This window comes from Sciurus carolinensis, chromosome 1 (assembly GCF_902686445.1).
Source record: "Sciurus carolinensis chromosome 1, mSciCar1.2, whole genome shotgun sequence".
In the NCBI taxonomy this organism is placed as follows: domain Eukaryota; kingdom Metazoa; phylum Chordata; class Mammalia; order Rodentia; family Sciuridae; genus Sciurus; species Sciurus carolinensis.
In genome coordinates, this window is record NC_062213.1 from 20,686,221 (window position 1) to 20,705,634 (window position 19,414).

Consider the following 19,414-nt stretch of genomic DNA (forward strand, 5'->3'; position numbering starts at 1 on the left):
CAGCAACATTGACAGAAACACTGTTAATGTCATGGAGAAATAATTGCTCTTATCTCATGGAACAAAAATTTGTATATAGTTAATACCAGACCCATGACTTTTTTTTTTCTTTTTGCAAGCACAAAGGAAGAACTTTCTATTCCATCTACATTGTACTTAACTTCCAGTAATAATTACAAATGCTTGCCTGAACTTGATTCAAAAGTCAACTTGTGTCAGTTCATGTCCTTATCTTTTCAAAAAAAAATTAAGTGTATAGTTATATTTCTGGCACACCCAGGAACCTAGAGGTAGCTGACAAACTCATTCTTTGCAGGGGGAAGCAAGGCTTCCTATGTGGGGTTAGGCCCAATGGAACACTTGTGAATACAAGAACTTCACCCCAAAAGGGCAGGAGGACCATCCAAATCATCTTCTCTACTGTAGGGTTAGTCTTGTTGCTAAAAGTATAAGGTTTGTTTGTTTGCTGTATTGTGTCATGGTTTGTTTCAGAGGGAACATTTTCTTTAAAGTCAAAGCATTTCACTGAGATCTTTCCCTTAGGAGCACAAAGGCAGGAGAGGCATTTTATGTCATTCCAATGAAGAGAAGTATTTGGTAATTTTTTCTAAGGGGTCTAAAACAAACAAACAAAAAAAAAACCCTTATTTTTTTATGTCGCTTAATTTTTCTGTTACATACATTGCCCAAATATTTTATAAATAGGAGTCATTAAATTTTGAGAGACATTCTTTTAATCATGTTGGAATCTAATATGTTATAATTTCATGATCCATTACAAAGATGCTGAAATGAGCTGGAAGGAAAATACTCTCAACTTCCAAATATGTTTGACTGCTAATAACAGCATAAATACATGTGAAATGTGTGAACACAGAGTTCTTTATAAAGTGACATCTAGCCTCCATAAAAAGTCTCCAATTTCATATGCCTTGAGGTTTTTAAATGACAGTTACTTTACCTTCTCTGGTTCCGTCTTTTAATCATCCAAAACAAATATTGCTAAAACCTATGCATATTTACTGTAAAATTCTGAGAAAGTGTTGATACCACCATTCTGTCATTGCTAAACACATCTTTTCCCTACAGTCAAACACCTTACTTTTTCTGCATACCAGTTCATTTAACAACTTGTCTTGTAAAGCAGATGCTGAAATAATCCAGGTAAAAATAATTCTTCAAGCCAATGTGGGTTGGTAGTCTCTGGAGGGGGAAAGATTTTTATGAACTATTACATGAAGAGACCAAGTGACAAGGTACATTCTGTTGATCAACAATTTAAGAGGGAATTAATTTCCTGTATGCCTTTTTAATGTTAACTGTATTAGTTCCTACTGCTGCTATAACAAAATTTACAGTCTTAGCGGCTTAAAACAACAGATACTTATTATCTAATAGCTTTGGGGATCTGAAAGGGGACCTGAAATCTAAAAGGTGTATCCTGGGCTAAAATCAAGGTGTCAATAGGCATATTCCTTTTTCAAGTCTCTAGGGGAGAATCAATTTTCTAGCCTTTTCCAACTAGAGGTCACACACATTCCTTGGCTTATGGCCCCCAAATGGCAGTAATTAAATCTTTCTAGCATGGCATCCCAGACATTGTATCCTCTGCCTCCCTCTTCCATATTTAATGTACTTGTAATTAAATTGGAGCCACTCAGATAATTCAGAATAATCTCTGTAATTTTAAAGTGAGAAAATTATCAAACTGCATTCAATCCAACATGTTAATTCCCCTTTGACATATGTTATAACATGTTCATAGTTTCTAGAAATCAGGAAGTGAATGGTTTTATGGGCACATTTATTCTGCCTACCATGACCTGTTTTTCTATTTTGTTCATAAACATGACTTTTAACATGCCTATATGAATGAAATTTATGTTAACATAGCTAACTCACAGGAACTCACTACTATATTTGCTTCAGAAGGAGAAAACAAATCCAATAAGGCAATTCATATTCTTTATTCCTTGCTCAAAATCAATCATGTAACTAAGAGGTTTCATGGTAAAAATAAGATGAGTTTTCTCAAAGATCTTGTGTATTTTCCTAAACACTAAAGCCAACTGTATATAAAGTGTTTCTTTCTGGGATTTCCTTCAGCATGTAGCCACCATCTTCCTTCTTGAAAGTTTTTCCACCTTCACTCCTAGGCCACTGCATTCTCCTGACTCTCCTGATAGTTGAATTTTGTTTGTTTTGCACACTTTGAATTGTCATTTTCTTCTGCTAAACTCTTAACTGCTAATGCTCTACAGATTTCACACTCCTTCTTCCCATGAGCTGTCCCTTTCTAACTCTTCCTCAAAGGTCTCTCTCAGCTAATTCCCAGATACAATGCAATTCAAATACAATCTTCTGTCCCAATCTCCTCCTCTTAAACTCCTCACCAAGTGCCTACCTGTCCTCTCTACCTGAATGTCCCCTAAACACCTTCGGCTTCATATATTTGTCTAGGGTTGAATTCATTGTTCCCCCTTCAAATACCTGCTTCATTTATTAATCTCTTCAACAAATGTCTATTATGACTGAAGTGATCATTCTGTACTGGAGATAAAGACACCAAAGAGAGCACACTGCCTATAATGAGGTACAATAAACCATCATCAAGCAAATAAACAGAAGTAGTAATAACACAGGGGTTGAAATGAAAGGCCCTATCCACTCAGGTCCCTAGCAAGAGGTTTCAGACTCAGACTCATTGCTGATGTTTCCCTCTTCTGTACCTGTCTCCATATTAATCATTTAATCTTAAATGATTCTTGAATCCATTCTCTTCTTTCTAGTCACATCACCTAACTCAGATTCTCCATGCCAATTTCATTAACAATTTTATATCTCTTAATGGTCTAACTTCTCTGCCTTATTCCATCTCTCAAACCCATATGTCTCAAATAGAAGTAGTACTGTTAATATTGTTATCAAAGTGTTTATCTTAAAAAATAGAATTGTTCAAAATCTTCCATAACCTGGCTTCCATCTCTCTTTCCCCCTTCATCTTTTGCCACAACCGCACACAATTTATACTGCAATTTATCTGCTTATATGTTTGCTTCCCTAGTGGACAGTAAGCTGCTAAAGGTAAAATAAATAAATAAATAAAATCCTAGTTGGCACTATATCTTGAACTAGACATAGAATGTGCGCATACGTGTTGTTTTAAATTGACTAACAATGTATAACTGGTAGAGGCCATCCTTGGAAATATCCCAGAAGAGCTCTAAATGATCAGTTACTCCATAATCGACCATTGCTGAACTAAACTGGTCTAAGAAGACAAACCTGAAAAGCTGAGTGATGTGCCTATGCTTTGTTCCTCAAGGCCTGGCTCTCACATCCTTGAGTTTAGAGAGTGAGTTATCTATGATTCCCAACATTGATTCTCCAATCACCACTGCTGAAAATATTCTTTCACCAATGTAAACAAGGAAAGCAGAATTTGTCTACCTAATTTCCCACTGTGTGCAAAATGAAGTTGAAAATATGGTCATAAACCCAGGTTGTGTAAAAGTTTTTTGAATTTGCAGAGTTTAGGTCTATTCCTTTCCAAACAGATGGCCTCACCTTAAGGAAGTAGGGTGTGGTGGTTCATGCATTTGACTTTTCAACAACACTCAACTCCAAACATTAGATATTAACATTCCTAAAAGCACCTTATCACATTTATATTTCCTCACTCTGTGATGAAAGACATAAATTTTATCACCAACACTTCAGTCTCTGCAGGATTACCATATTTGTCCAGTAATGTCACTACACACTCATGTATATTGTGCACTTACTTGGTATTAGCACGATTTTTCTGTAAAGGTCCAGAGAGTAAATATATTTGGCTTTGAGGGACATACAGTCTGTCATGACTACTCAACTCTGCCATCATAGCATGAAAGCAGCCACAGAGAATGTTTAAACAAATATGCATGGCGGTGATCCCATAAACTTGATTCATTAAAACCGGTAGTGGGCCAAGTCTATATTTTCTTAACCACAGATTTATGTTATAAAATAAGATTGAAATAAAAAATAAAAGCCAAGAACCCAGTAATACAAAGAGTAGATTTCACAAAGTTCAATTAAAACAAAGCTAGCAATCATCACAAATGTCAGCAGCCTTTAAACTATGTGCTCCACTTTCAAGGAAAAGAACAAATTTAAGGACCAGGTTGAATGGGTACAAATATTTCAAAGACACTTTATAGGGGAATAAAGTATAATTAGGAAATGGACACATGCATATTATAGTTCTTTATTAAGAGAAATTATATTGTAATGTACAAATTTGATTTTCACTGATTAAACTTTTTTTTAAAAAATTTTAGTTGTTGATGGACCTTTAGACTTTATTTATTTATATGCAATGCTGAGAATCAAACCCAGTGTCTCACACATGCTAGGCAAGCACCTTACAACTGAGCTACAACCCCAGCCCTTCACTGATTAAAATTTGCATTGCCTTTTCAGAAGGAGCTACTTAACCAACTGCCTCAAAATTAATATGCTCAGTTAACTGGTGAGGTTGTAACACTCATCAAAGTTATGGTACCTTTCTACAGTGCAGTCAGTAAAACTGAGTCAACATATTGACCTTCCTAGAAACACCATTAAACCAATGAAGTACAATTGGGATAAATAAGATTAAAACAATAATCAGAACCAAGAGAGCTAGACTCTCGGGCCCTACTGCTTCTATTAAAATTTTCAATTACCTTGACCCTGGACGATAATGCAGAAATATGCAATTGCCAAAAAAGCCGGAATCAGCCAGTACCGCATCTTGCACTGAAAAATCTTCATTTTTTCTGCCTTTTACATGGGGTGTAGCAGCTGCCTGTAAACAGAGAGCACAGGGATGTTTTTTAGAAAACTGAAAGTAAGTATATATGGTCATCTAGAACAGGCAAATAAGCCAACATGGATTGGTTTTGTCAGGAAATAATTAAAATCCCTAGAACATTGTGTATGACAGTCTAAAATATAAACCAATGAAAGAAAGTTTTTTTAGAGGCTGCTGAAAATGGAGCGAGTCATCTGAAGCATTTGGGAGAGTGGTTCAGAATGTGCTTTGTGACGCTTCTCTGAGGACATAAATTACATAGCGAATCTCCCAAAGGGATAAATTCCATCGGTTTACCTGAAGTGAGCATTATAACCCATCACAACGTCTTTTCCAGTCACATACACCTCCCGTATTTATCACATAAGGTTGAGACACCTACTGTTACCTTGAATTGCCTACCAAGTACAAATATACAGGACCTTCCTACTAGTGATCAAGGGTATTTGACAGCCCATTCTGTGCTCTATTATATTGATGGGTTTTCTCTTCATTCAGTTGAATTATCTCTAATCTTTTAGTCTTTTCTCAGAGTTCTTTATTTTCTAATATGTGAATCTAAAACTCTTGCAAATTTTTCTTTTTCCTTAGAATATCAGTGAAAGGGAGCTACCAAAAGAGAGAGAGAGAGAAAGATAAAAGGAAAAGGAGACAAGGGAATAAAGAAGGAAGAAAGTAAAGGAAGGAAAAAGAAAAAGAGAGGAAGGAGAGGGCGAGAGAAGGAGAGAGGCAGAAAGGGACACCATTTGCTATTAATTTAAAAGGTCCACCCACACACTGCAATTCTATTTCAGGTCATGATGGACGAGAAATTCTGAGTTCTGTTCATAGAGGTTGAGAAGATGTACTTAGAATATATGAAAGAGGGTTCAACATCTCTAGTAATTAGAGAAATGCAAATTAAAACAACTCTAAGATTTCATCTTTCTCTAATTAGAATGGGTATTATCAAGAACACACGCACTAATAGATGTTTGCATGGATGTGGGGAAAAAGGAACACTCATACATTGCTGGTAGAATTGCAAATTGGTGCAGCCACTCTGGAAAGCAGTGTGGAGATTCCTCAGAAAACTTGGAATGGACCCACCTTTTAACCCAGTTATCCCACTCCTCAGTTTATACCCAAAGGACTTAAAATCAGCATACTACAGTAACACAGCCACATCAATGCTTATAGCAGCTCAATTCACAATAGCTAAGCTATGGAACTAACCTAGATGCCCTTCAAAAGATGAATGGATAAAGAAACTGTGGTATATATACACAATGGTATATCATTCAGCCATAAAGAAGAATGATATTATGGCATTTGCAGATAAATGGATGGAATTGGAGAATATCATACTAAGTGAAAAAAGCCAAGCCCCCAAAACCAAAGACCGAATGTTTTCCCAGATAAGTGGATGATGATACATAATGGGGGGAGTTAAGAGAAGAATGGAGGAATTTTAGATTATGTAGAGGGAAATGAGAGGGGGAGGGTTGGGGTTATGAAAGATGGTGGGATGAGACAGACATCATTACCCTATATACATGTATGATAACACAAATGGTATGAATCTGCATCATGCACAACCATAGAAACAAAAAGTTGTACCCCATTTGTGTACAATAAATCAAAATGCAGTCTGTAAAAAATAAAAAACAAATAAATAAAAAAGAAAAAATATGAACACTAAACAAAGTTTTAACACTGATTAAGAATTGGTTTCTATTTGTTCAATGAATTGATATAATAAAGAATAGTATGACTATAATGTCAAAGACCTCAGAAAGTCTAAAATAGAAACATTTGCCAGAAGTTTGTCATAACTAATACAACAGAATTGTTGATGTTACATTAAAAGTAAATGAACCCAAAGGGGGAAGAAAAATAAAGACATACTTAGAATCATCATTATATTCAGAGAGGGCTCAATGCATTTTTAGAAATTTTTTTTAGCTGACAATGGATCTTTCATTTCATTTATTTATATGTGGTGCTGAGAATCGAACCCAGGGCCTCACACATGCCAGGCAAGTGCTCTACCCCTGAGCCACAGCCCATCCCCTCAATACATTTTATGCCGAATAAGGAACAGTGAACTATTTGGGATGAACCATGGGGAAAATTCTGCTCAGTTTTCAGTATAAGGAAAACCTACACATCTCCCGATAAATATGTCTTAAAATGTAATCTAATAATATGGTGGTCTTGAAATTAGCATGTTCCTTTCTTATAGTCAAAAATTTGAGGTCAAATTCATAGTCACCTCTACTAACTTTATAGGACCAGATACATTTCCTTTTTCCTTTTTTTTTTTTTTTTTTTGGTACCAGAGATTGAAGCCAGGGGTGTTTAACCACTGAGCCACATCCCCAATCATTTTTTATATTTTATTTAGAGACAAGGTCTCGCTGAGTTGATAAGTGACTCACTAATCTGCTGAGGCTGGCTTTGAACTCTAGATCCTCCTACCTCAGCCTACTGAGTTACTTGGATTACAGATGTGAAATAACACGCCCCCTGGACCAGATACATTTTCTATGCATTTGTTTTACTTATTGCTTTATTATTTTCCTGCCAAACTTCCCCTTATACCAGGATTTCTTTAAAAATTCCATATTGCTTATTTAATCTCAAATATTTTTTGAAATCGCTATTATGCTACTTCTCCCAGTCCCGGATGTTATTCTTTTGAGGGATGCTGCACTGGCCCACTCTTTGAAACAAGTTTATAATCTAGTAAGGCACATATCAACTATGTTTTAGGTTGGAGCCCAGCATGGGAAATAAATTTTAAACAATGCTTGTTTCCATCCTTTCTGTCCATACAGTGTAACGGAAAACTTTCACCAAGCAGGATGCTGGGTTCTGCAGGAGTCCTAGTCCTTTTCCATTCTGTGAATGGAATGGGTGGGGAAGATTAGTACAGTGTCATGTAGCAGCTGTAGATGCTAAAGCCTCTGATGGCCCCTTAGAGGAGCCATCTAAGTTAAATCTGGCCTCTGCCATTCTTGGGGACACTTGGACCTGACCTTGATAGTGACAGTCATGCATGGCCTTGAGGTTCAGCTCAGTATTTCCAGGTCAGGAAGTGCCAGGGTAACTTTGGATCTAGTTAGGGGTAAGCTGAGGATTCCTTCCTTTTCTTTGTAAAACCAAGGTTCTCCTCCTGCTTTCCTGGCTTCTTCTACCTCCCTCCTGTTCCAGGGCCTTGTAGCTAAGTGTCTTTTCATCAGAGAGCTGGGAATTTTAGGAGATAAATTCCTGTTTGGAACACTTTGTTTCAGAAGGGTTTTTTAGGATTCCATTCCAGTGCAGTAGTTGCAAAATGGGCATTGCTCCTGAAATTCCAAATGCAGTCTTCCCTGTATTTATTTGATTCCAAAGGCGATTTAGGGTCCAGTACTGATGCCAGGGTCATCAACAAATCTAAAGTGACAAATCTAAGGTAACTGTTTCCTGAAAACTTCCCATAATGAATGCATTCCTTGGTGATCCTGAAAGAAGGATCACTGAGGAGGGAGTTGACCAGGACCAGTTTAGCTGTCTCCCATTGGGCCTCTCTGTACTCAACTTAAGCAGCACTGAATGTTGCCAAAATAGCTTCTCCACAGGAGGATTGCATAACTCACAAAAGAGGTCCAGGAGATGGCCTCAGTTTTAGCCTTCACTTGGGAACATTGCCCTTTGCCGCTGCTTGCTTTACCCAAATTCCCGTTAACATTGACATAACATCCAAAGCTTTGAAGACAAGAGCTGGGTCCCTGTGGGGTGAGACTTGGACAAGGATATGTCTCAGGGATTCCAAGGTTCTGTTCATCAGTGAGAGCCTCCTGCACAGAGTGTTCTGATGCCTGAACTCTTAGTCCTAGGTTGAATTCATGCAGCCCAGTAATACACCAGATTGCCATAGAATCTCTTTCAACAACTACCAATTAGACATTCCTGGAGTCAGAAGCCACCTCTAAAAACCTCCTTCCTCTCTTATACTCATTGTATCAATGTATTATCATTTTTATATGATGTTGAATTCATATAGCTAATTTATGAATGTATATTAATAACCAATAATGACTCAGTTTTCTTTAAAATTTTGGTGTCCAGATGTTTCTAGCTTCAAAAAGTAAATTAAATTTTTCTATATTTTCAGTGCTTTGCAATAGTTTGCAAAAGTTTGTTTGAGATTTATCCATGAAAATCTATAAATATCAGGAATGAGACCATCAAACGGACCTGTTTCACTTTTTGATGCTGATTCTTATACAACTTTTTCAATTTTTTGTTGCTGTTTATAGATTTACATAGGTTTTCTACTTCTTGTTTCTAGTTTGGATATTTTCCCATTAAATTATTCTTTTTATTTGGATTTTCATATTTATTAACATGTAGTTATATTATCTCTCAAGTTAAAATGTTTCTTTTCTATTTATAGCTATATTGTGTGTATTACATTGGTGTGTTTCAGATTTCTCTCTTCCCTCCTAAATAAATAAGGTACAGATTTGTCCAATTTGAAATATTTTAGAACAACTATTTTGCTAAATTATCAGTATTATTTTTGTTTACCAAAAATTTGCATTTATCACTCATAGTTGCTTTCTTATGTTTATCTGAATTTCTTTTTTCGGCTTTTGTTGTTTTCTTATTATTGCTGTGCAATGAATATACCAAAACAATTTTATGAACTTTCAAAGAAATATGATTTGTATGCTTAAGCCTAATACTCAGGCTTTATTTCAGAATAATATAGTATATAGAGAGTAATAAATGAATTGTATTCCCCTTAAGCAATCATTCATAAAGAAATTTGAAAAGAATAGGCAACATATTAAGTGACTAATATCTATAAGGCATTTTAACTGATTTAATTTATTACTGATTAGCAAACCAATTATTTATTAGGACACAAAAGACATGGGATAAATAGTGTAGAAGTTTTGATAAAACACTGGACAAAAAGCCCTGGAACATACATAGAACCCTTACTCTATAGAGACAGGTAAATCAAGCTTAGTGGATTGTCCAGAGGGGTGCGAGCAACAGGAAGGCACGAATACAGGGGGTCTGAAAAGATACAGCAGCCAGGTTCAGCCCTAGAAAATCAATGCATCAGTAAAGGTGCTAGTCACACAGGTAGAGATCCCATACATCCAAAGAAAAACATAGCAGTAGAACCACTTTCTCAACTCAAATGAAGTGTTCTTTCTGTAAGTTTCTGTCTCCAGTGATATAACCAGAGGGGTCAGCCAGAACAAGGCATGAGACAAAAGGTAAAGAAATAGGCCACATTTCTGTTTCGGGCATGCACTTTAAGTTCAGGACACTTCACTGACTCAGGCCTATAATCCCAGTGGTTTGGGAGGCTGAGGCAGGAGGATCATGAGTTCAAAGCCAGTCTCAGCAACTTAGCAAGGCCCTAAGCAACTTAGCAAGACCCTGCCTCAAAATAAAACATAGAACGGGCTGAGAATGTTACTCAGTGGTTAATCACTCAAGGGTTCACTCCTTGATACCAAAAATTAAAAAAAAAAAAAATCAGGGCACATATAAGACATCACATGATACTATTTTAAAAGGTCATTTTCAAGTCATAGTCAGGTGAAGCTTTTCTCTGTTCTCATCAAAGCACTGAAATACCTGTGTGTAGATGTTTCAAAGAAATAATTAACATATAACACTGGAAGCTAATCTGCTTTTGTGTGTTTAACTAGTTAACTGAATGACTAAATCAATGCTACATTAGTCTTGGCAACATTTTTGGAAACTAAGTATTATTTACATGGAAAAAATTGTAGGCAGAGCCTATCTTTAAATTCTTCTCTTTTTTGTTGTTTATTTTAAATTAGGATGAGCAATAGCATATTGGAAAAAGTGGAATTTTAGCTTCCCAAGCTTTTCTGCCAAGTCCCCAAACTTTTGGACTGAAAAGTAGGGGCAAGAAAAATCCCAATTTCTACTAAAGTGCCATGAGATATTTTAACATTTACCAAAATGTCAAAGTCTAATTTGTTGGAACTGTTCCCAAAAGCCTGTACAAAACAAGAAATACTGCCTTGATGGTTTTTTCCCTGGGTTTTAATATATATTTATTTATTTATTTAACTTGAAAACATCATGCTAGAAATGGTTATTTAGGTCTGAGCTCAGAAGGTATAAACTGAATTTGGGGAGAGTTGATAATATGTAGTATAAGATATCACAAATGAAAAATAAGCCACAGACTGGTATAAATTATTCACAAATTTTGTATCTTTTAAATTACTTACATCCAGAGTAATCAAAACTCCTTACAACTTGAAGAAAACAATCATAATCTTAAAATCAGTAACTTAAAACTAGCTTCATCAGTGCTAAATTGTTCCTCCTCTACTTTGTAGGTTTGGTGTCTGCTAATTCCATTTGTGTTAGCTAGGTTTTATAAGGAGCAAAGACCTTGAGTACAGGCATTAGTCAGTGATCCCAGGCACCCAAAAATCTCCCAGCACAGTCAGTTTTATCAAAATGCATTAAAATATTTCTTCTAAAGGTTTTGTAAACCTCTCTCTCTCTCATACCCTACCCCCAAGATTTATATACATGTATACATACAAACCTTGGGCAACATTCTATTCAATTACTATGACTTCCCAAAACAAGCTATAAATGTAAACAAACTTGCCATTAGTTATCTGGCATATGCCCATCCAGAAACCCTATACCCTGAGAGGTTTTTAGTATTGGAATCTTCATTCCAGCAATAACTTATCGAGAACCTTATCATATAACCAAAACATTGCACTTGGTACTAAAGATGACACAAAACTTTAATGCCATGAGTTCCCTTTAGGGAGCACACTCACACCTTAATTGAGAAGAAAGACTATAAGCAAACACATTGAAAAACTAAATGAAGTAAGAAGGAAATATAATGGAAAGTTAGTACAAGATGGTATGAATGGAAAAACGGGAGTTAGGAGGACAGTTCTGGCAGTAATCTGCTGGGGTCCTTAACTAACTAACTGGTTTAACTACTCTATGATTGTTTATTAGTGAAATATAGAAGATAATATCTATCTTTAAGATGATTTGATAGAAGAGCACTCAAAAAGTTCTAATTAGTAGCATGTCAGCAACAGGCTGCAGGAACACAAAAGAAAGGGGAATAATCATAGCCAATGGATTTGTTAGCTGGCAGATGCTAAAAAAGGAAGGAGAGGAAGAACAAGTCTTTTTATTCCTCCATCATATTAAGGTTGTGGGACTTACTTGGCAGAAAGGCTTAAACAGAAACTGAAGATTCAGATGAGTACAGACACAACAATTATTTGCATGAGTGACTTGCTTTAGATTTTTTGAAATACATTCCTACCCATTTTTATCACTCTACAGAGGAGAGTTCTATAGAGATTTAAAATAATCAACTGTATGAAAATGTGAGAAAACTGACTTAAGAGCAATACACTGACTTAGAAAAAGACTTAGCAGTTAGTTGACAGGTTCATGCAAAGAAAGTTTGAAGGAAAGGTAATAATTAAGTAGGCTTCAAACCTAGGAAAACTAAGAATCAGAGATACATAATAGACATCTTCATATATGTGAAGAGCTTTCATTCAAAAGATAAAATTGGTTTCTTTTGTGCAACTTTTGAAAACAAAACTTGGATCAGTGGTCTGATCCAAATCCAAATTCTAATTCTAATGATAAAAGTAGTTTGTTTATTTGTTTACTGGTACTGGGGATTGAATCCAGGGGTGCTCTACCACTGAGCTAAACCCCAGTCCTTTTTTATTTTGAGACAGTGTCTCCCTAAGTTGCTGAGGCTGGGCTTGAACTTGTAATCCTCCTGCCTCAGCCTCCTGTGTTGCTGGAACTACAGGGATGTGCCACTGTGCTGGGTTTATTTTCTTTTACTATAAGTTTGGGGACATAAGATGGGTAAGTTTTTATCCATAAAAGATGTTATCCAATTTGGGGCAGTGATCATATGGCCTCTAAATTGCCTTCCCCAACTAATATTAATATTTTAATATTCACTTTATGGAAGAACTTTACAGTCAATTGATAATCTAGGTCATACAGCATTAAAAATTCAAAAACAAAAACAGTTACAACAACAACAAATAGGCCCAATATATCACCCCAGTAAATAAAACATTTTAGGTATTCCTTATTTCTTCTCTACACTGAAAATACCATCCTCCTCACAGACAGAATCATAAAGAGCATTTTCAGGATTAGCTAATGAGGTCTCCTTAAAAATAAGCCCTGGAACCAGTAAAGTACAGGAAGGGGAACAGGGAAAGGAGGAGGGGAGAGAAGAGAAAGGGGAAGTACCAGGGAATGAAATTGACCACATTATATTATGTGCATGTATAAATATGCTACAATGAATTCCAATATTATGTATAATTATCATGTATCAATAAAAAATTTTTAAATAAGCACTGATGAAAATCAATATTACCAATCTGGAAATGTCATGATAATGACATAGAAAAAAATGCCAAATTAGGAAGGAATAAAGAAAATCTACTCCTATTACTGTCAGCTTAGCAGTTAGTCTGTCTCTTCATGAGGAAACTCTCCCCTTTGCATGACGTGGCTCCTTACATCTTTTCCCTGTACCCAGGCAAAAGGCACAGCAACCTTATTAGGGTGAAAAGTTCAGAAATGCCAGAGAGATGGAAATGAGAAGGGAAATGTCATAAAAGAGTGAGCCACAGTGCGGGAGGGGGCAAAAACTGCATAAAACCCCCTCAAACCCTGGACATTGCAGAATGACAAAGGGTCAGTTAATCAGAACAACTTAATCATAAATGCATATGCACTTAATAATAGAAATATATGAAGCCAAAACTGATCAGAATAAAGAATTCATGAGGAGAACTGGAGGTTTAATACTCCTCTGAGGAATTAAACAGATAGGCAAAATATTAGTAAAAATTTGAACAACTCCGTCAACTATTTGATATTTATTGAATACTACTATATCTACCCAACTGCAAAATGTACATTTTTTTCAAGTGTACCAAGAAAAAATAGCCAAATAGGCCAGATGCTGTACCAAAAAAATGAAGCACAATAAATTTCAAGAAACTGAAACCTTACAAAGTATGTTTTCTGACAAAAGAATTAAATTTAAAATAATTATTAATCAAGAACCTTTATAAATTCAAAATACTTGGGAATTTAACAACATGGTTCTCGATAATGCATGGGTTGAAGAGGAAATAACTGGAAATTTTAACATATTTCAAAAGGAATGAAAATTTAAAGAAAATTCATAAAATTTTGTGAAATGCAATTAAGGAATTAGAGAAATCAATAATTTTAAATGTTTATATAAAAAAGAAGATTTGAAATCAACACTCTAGCTTTCCATTTGAAGACTCCAAAAAAGAAGAGTAATTAAATCAAAATTAAATCGATGAAGGCTATTAAGAAAAAGCAAAAATTAATGAAATATAAAACTAATTGAAAATTAACAAAGTCAAAATTTGCTTTTTCAAAACATCAATAAAAATTATAAACCTTTAGAAAGTGTGCTCAAGAAACAAACATAGAAAACACAATCAACAATTCAAGTAATAAAAGAGAATATCATTACTTATTTCATAAACTGTTGATTTTTTAAAAGGGTAACATACTAATAAGTGTATGACTATAAATCCAACAATTTAGTTTACTAGGAAAAAAATGTTGAAAACTCAATTTGCTGAAAGAGATACATGAAGAAATGGAAAATCCAAGCAGTCCTATATCTATTAAGAAGATTGAATTTTTATTAAAATTATTCTCACAAAGAAAGTTATAGCCCCAGATAACTTTACTAGTAAATTCTATGAAATATTTAGGGAAGACATAACACCAATCCTATTCTTTCAGAAAACAGAGGTAAAGGCTAATATAACCTATCAAAACCAAACATCACTATATAAAATCAAAATCATGCAAAATATCCCTCATAACTATAGATACAAACTCCTTCACAAAAGGAATGTTATTCTCAAATAATGTTCAACAATATATAAAAATAATAATAATGATGACCAAGTGGGGTTTATTTTCAGAAATGTAAAATTTGATTTAATATTTTAAAATCAATATCCGTATCATGTTGACAGACAAAAAACTATCATCTCAATAGATACAGAAAAATGATTTGAGAAAAAGCAATACCCATTCAAAATTAAAAAGAAATTCAGTACTCTAAGAATAAAAGAGCCTTTTTCAATATGATAAGGGAATCTATGAAAAACTCACCCCTAATATTATATTTAATGGTGAAATAATGAATTCCATCTTCTTCAGATGAAGAAGAGACAAGGATGTTAACTATTTCAATTTCCACTGAACATTGTACTAGAGGTTTGAGCCAGTGCAATAAGACAAGAAAAAATATATATAAAAGAGTGAGAAGAGGGGGGTTTCAAGATGGCGGACTAGGGGGCGGCTGCATTTCACGTTGCTCCAGGACGCAAGATTCAAAAGAGGAGATAGTGAGAGACTTGGGACCAACTCAAAGCCGCTGGGTGAGTCTCTCCCATTGGGGAGGTGTCCCGGATGGGGCGGTAGCCCTGGAACGCAGGGAACTTTGTGAAGTAGAGTTGCTCAGCGAGACGCCCCTCCCGCTGCTGGAGCGGTAAACACAGACAACTGGTATCATCGTAGAGGAGGCGGCTCAGCACAGCGCTTGGACTCGGAGCAACCACTGGGCTCCGGGCGGCTGCCTGAGGAGGAGCTGCGTGGCGAGCTGTTTAGACCCAGAACGACCGCTTCTGAACACCGGGTGGTTGCCCGGAGGAAGAGGAGAAGTGCGGCAGGTCGCTTGGTCTAGGAGTGACTGCATCAGAGCCACAGGCGGCTGCCTGAGGAGGAGCTGCGTGGCGAGCTGTTTAGACCCAGAACGACCGCTTCTGAACACCGGGTGGTTGCCCGGAGGAAGAGGAGAAGTGCGGCAGGTCGCTTGGTCTAGGAGTGACTGCATCAGAGCCACAGGCGGCTGCCTGAGGAGGAGCTGCGTGGCGAGCTGTTTAGACCCAGAACGACCGCTTCTGAACACCGGGTGGTTGCCCGGAGGAAGAGGAGAAGTGCGGCAGGTCGCTTGGTCTAGGAGTGACTGCATCAGAGCCACAGGCGGTTGCCAGAGGAGGCGAGTGGTGAGTTGATTGGACTAAAAGCGACCGATCCTGAACACCGGTGGCCTGCCTGGAGGAGGAGCGTGGTGGGTCACTTGGTCTCGGAGTCACCGCTCCTGAACACCCGGGGGGCTACCCCGAGGAGGAGGAGGAGGAACAGGGCGGGTCACTTGGACTTGGAGTGACTGCCTAGGGCTACGGGCGGTTGGCGGGAGGAGGAGACACGAAGTGAATTGCTTGGGCTCCTAGTGACTACGTCGGAAACCCGGCCACTGTCCGGAGGAGGAGGTGTGTGGCGGGTCTCTGGGTCTTGGAGCTATTGTATGGGGCTCCAGGTGGCGGCTCAGAGGAGGGGCCGCATAGCCAGGCGATTAGGTGCAGAGCAGGGTCCCAGGAGCTAGGTGGCTTCTTGCTGGAAGAGCCGCACAGAGACACGCCTGGAGCGGAGCGAAGTTTCCAGGACTGCGGGTGGATTCTCTGGGAGAGGCAGACTAAGGAGACTCGCCTGCGAAGGGTGAGGCTCCCAGGCCCAGGAGGTAGGTACGGGCCCCTGGGAAAGTTGCAGAGGAAGACAGCCCAGCCCAGGCGGTAGTTGTAGATGGAGGGGAACCTCTAGGAGGGGAACTGATCAGCAAGACGGCCCCACTGAGTGAGTCTTCCCTACCGGGTGAGGTTTTCCCACAGGGACGGTAAAACCAGAGACACAGGCACAAACAAGCCTTGCCTCAGCCCGCAGTCTAGTTCCCATTGGATGACCATTGGTCAACAAGTGGAGGCACCTCTGCCCACTAGCAGGGAATATACGCCACCTGAGGGTCACCACCCCTAGAGAGGCAGCTTCTTCGTGGAGCTCCGCATTATCAACTTCCTTCAAGACTGCAGGCTACTAAAGGATAAGAGGGGATATACTAGCAATCTTCAGGGACATTATAAGTCGATAGAGGAAATCTGCAATATCTTAATGACCCACTGATTCCTGAACAATATGAGAAAACAAGGGAAGAAAATGCCCCAAACAAATCTAGATGTTACATCAATAAAATCCAACGACAGCATGGCAGAAGAAATGACAGAAAGGGAGTTCAGAATGTACATAATTAAAATGATTAGGGAAGCAAATGATGAGATGAAAGAGCAAATGCAGGCATTGAATGATGAGATGAAAGAGCAAATGCAGGCATTGAATGATGAGATGAAAGAGCAAATGCAGGCATTGAATGATAGCACCAATCAACAGTTAAAAGAGCAAATACAGGAAGCAAAAGATCATTTCAATAAAGAGTTAGAGATATTGAAAAAAAAACAAACAGAAATCCTTGAAATGAAGGAAACAATAAACCAAATTAAGAACTCCATAGAAAGCATAACCAATAGGATAGAACACCTGGAAGACAGAACTTCAGATATTGAAGACAAAATATTTAATCTCGAAAGCAAAGTTGAACAAACAGAGAAGATGGTAAGAAATCATAAACAGAATCTGCAAGAACTATGGGGATATCATGAAAAGGCCAAATTTGAGAATTATTGGGATTGAGGAAGGCTTAGAGAAACAAACCAAAGGAATGAACAATCTATTCAATGAAATAATATCAGAAAATTTCCCAAATCTGAAGAATGAAATGGAAAATCAAGTCCAAGAGGCTTATAGGACTCCAAATACACAAAATTACAACAGACCCACACCAAGGCACAGTATAATGAAAATACCTAACATACAAAATAAAGACAGAATTTTAAAGACTGTGAGAGAAAAGAACCAAATTACATTCAGGGGGAAACCAATACGGATATCAGCAGATTTTTCAATCCAGACCCTAAAAGCTAGAAGGGCCTGGAACAACATTTTTCAAGCTCTGAAAGAAAATGGATGCCAACCAAGAATCTTATACCCAGCAAAACTTACCTTCAAATTTGACGATGAAATAAAATCATTCCATGATAAACAAAAGCTAAAAGAATTTACAAAAAGAAAGCCAGCATTACAGAACATTCTCAGCAAAATAGTCCATGAAGAAGAGATAAAAAACAAAGAAGCATATCAGCAAAGGGAGGAATTACCCTAAAGGAACTGTCAAATAAAGGAGGAATCAAGATGTGTCAAAAAATAAATAAATAAATAAATAAAATTTTAAATATGAACCAAATGACGGGGAATACAAATCATATCTCAATAATAACCCTGAATGTTAATGGCCTGAATTCATCAATCAAAAGACATAGACTGGCAGATTGGATTAAAAAGAAAGATCCAACAATATGTTGCCTGCAAGAGACTCACCTCATAGAAAGAGATACCCATAGACTAAATGTGAAAGGATGGGGAAAAACATACCATGCACATGGACTCAGCAAAAAAGCTGGAGTATCCATCCTCATTTCAGATAATGTGGACTTCAAGCCAAAGTTAGTCAGAAGGGATAAAGAAGGACATTTCATACTGCTTAAGGGAAGCATAAATCAGCAAGATATAACAATCATAAACATCTATGCCGCAAACAGTGGCTCATCCATGTATGTTAAACAAATCCTTCTCAATTTTAGAAACCAAATAGACCATAACACAATAATACTAGGTGATTTTAACACTCCTCTCTCACCACTGGACAGATCTTCCAAACAAAAATTGAACAAAGAAACCATAGATCTCAATAACACAATCAATAATTTAGACTTAACAGACATTTATAGAATATACCATCCAACCAAGAGCGAATACACTTTCTTCTCAGCAGCACATGGATCCTTCTCTAAAATAGACCATATAGTATGCCACAAAGCTAATGTCAGCAAATACAAGAAGATAGAGACACTACCTTGTATTCTATCAGATCATAATGGATTGAAGTTAGAAATAAATGAAAGAGTAAAAAACAGAAACTACTCCAACACCTGGAGATTAAACAATATGCTATTATATGATGAATGGATAACAGAAGATATTAGGAAGGAAATTAAAAAATTCTTAGAGGTAAATGAGAACAAAGAAACATCATATCAAAATCTCTGGGACACTATGAAAGCAGTACTTAGAGGAAGATTTATTTCATGGAGCGCATTTAATAAAAGAAGTAAAACTCAAAAAATAAACGACCTAACACTACAGCTCAAAGCCCTAGAAAAAGAAGAACAGACCAACACCAAAAGTAGTAAAGACAGGAAATAGTTAAACTCAGAGCTGAAATCAACGAAATTGAAACAAAAGAAACAATACAAAAAATTGACAAAATAAATAGTTGGTTCTTCAAAAAAATAAACAAAATTGATAAACCTTTAGCCACACTAACAAAGAGAAGACAAGAGAAAACCCAAATCACTAAAATTTGGAATGAACAAGGAAATATCACAACAGACATGATTGAAATACAAAACATAATTAGAAGCTATTTTGAAAATCTATACTCCAACAAAATAGAAAATCTCCAAGACATCAACAGGTTTCTAGAGACATATGAATTGCCTAAACTGAACG

The 19,414-nt window shown here is 36.9% G+C and overlaps 1 protein-coding gene across 4 annotated transcripts in view; it reads right to left on the reverse strand.

Annotated features, from left to right (window-relative positions):
- Window positions 1–19,414, reverse strand: part of Col14a1 (collagen type XIV alpha 1 chain) — a 213,879-nt gene that overhangs the window by 183,779 nt on the left and 10,686 nt on the right. For all 4 annotated transcript variants that reach the window (XM_047519065.1, XM_047519058.1, XM_047519081.1 and 1 more), the window contains exon 2: window positions 4,710–4,831. In XM_047519065.1, the coding sequence (XP_047375021.1) occupies window positions 4,710–4,797 (88 nt within the window). In that variant the 5' untranslated portion in view covers window positions 4,798–4,831. The remainder of the gene's footprint in view (window positions 1–4,709; window positions 4,832–19,414) is intronic.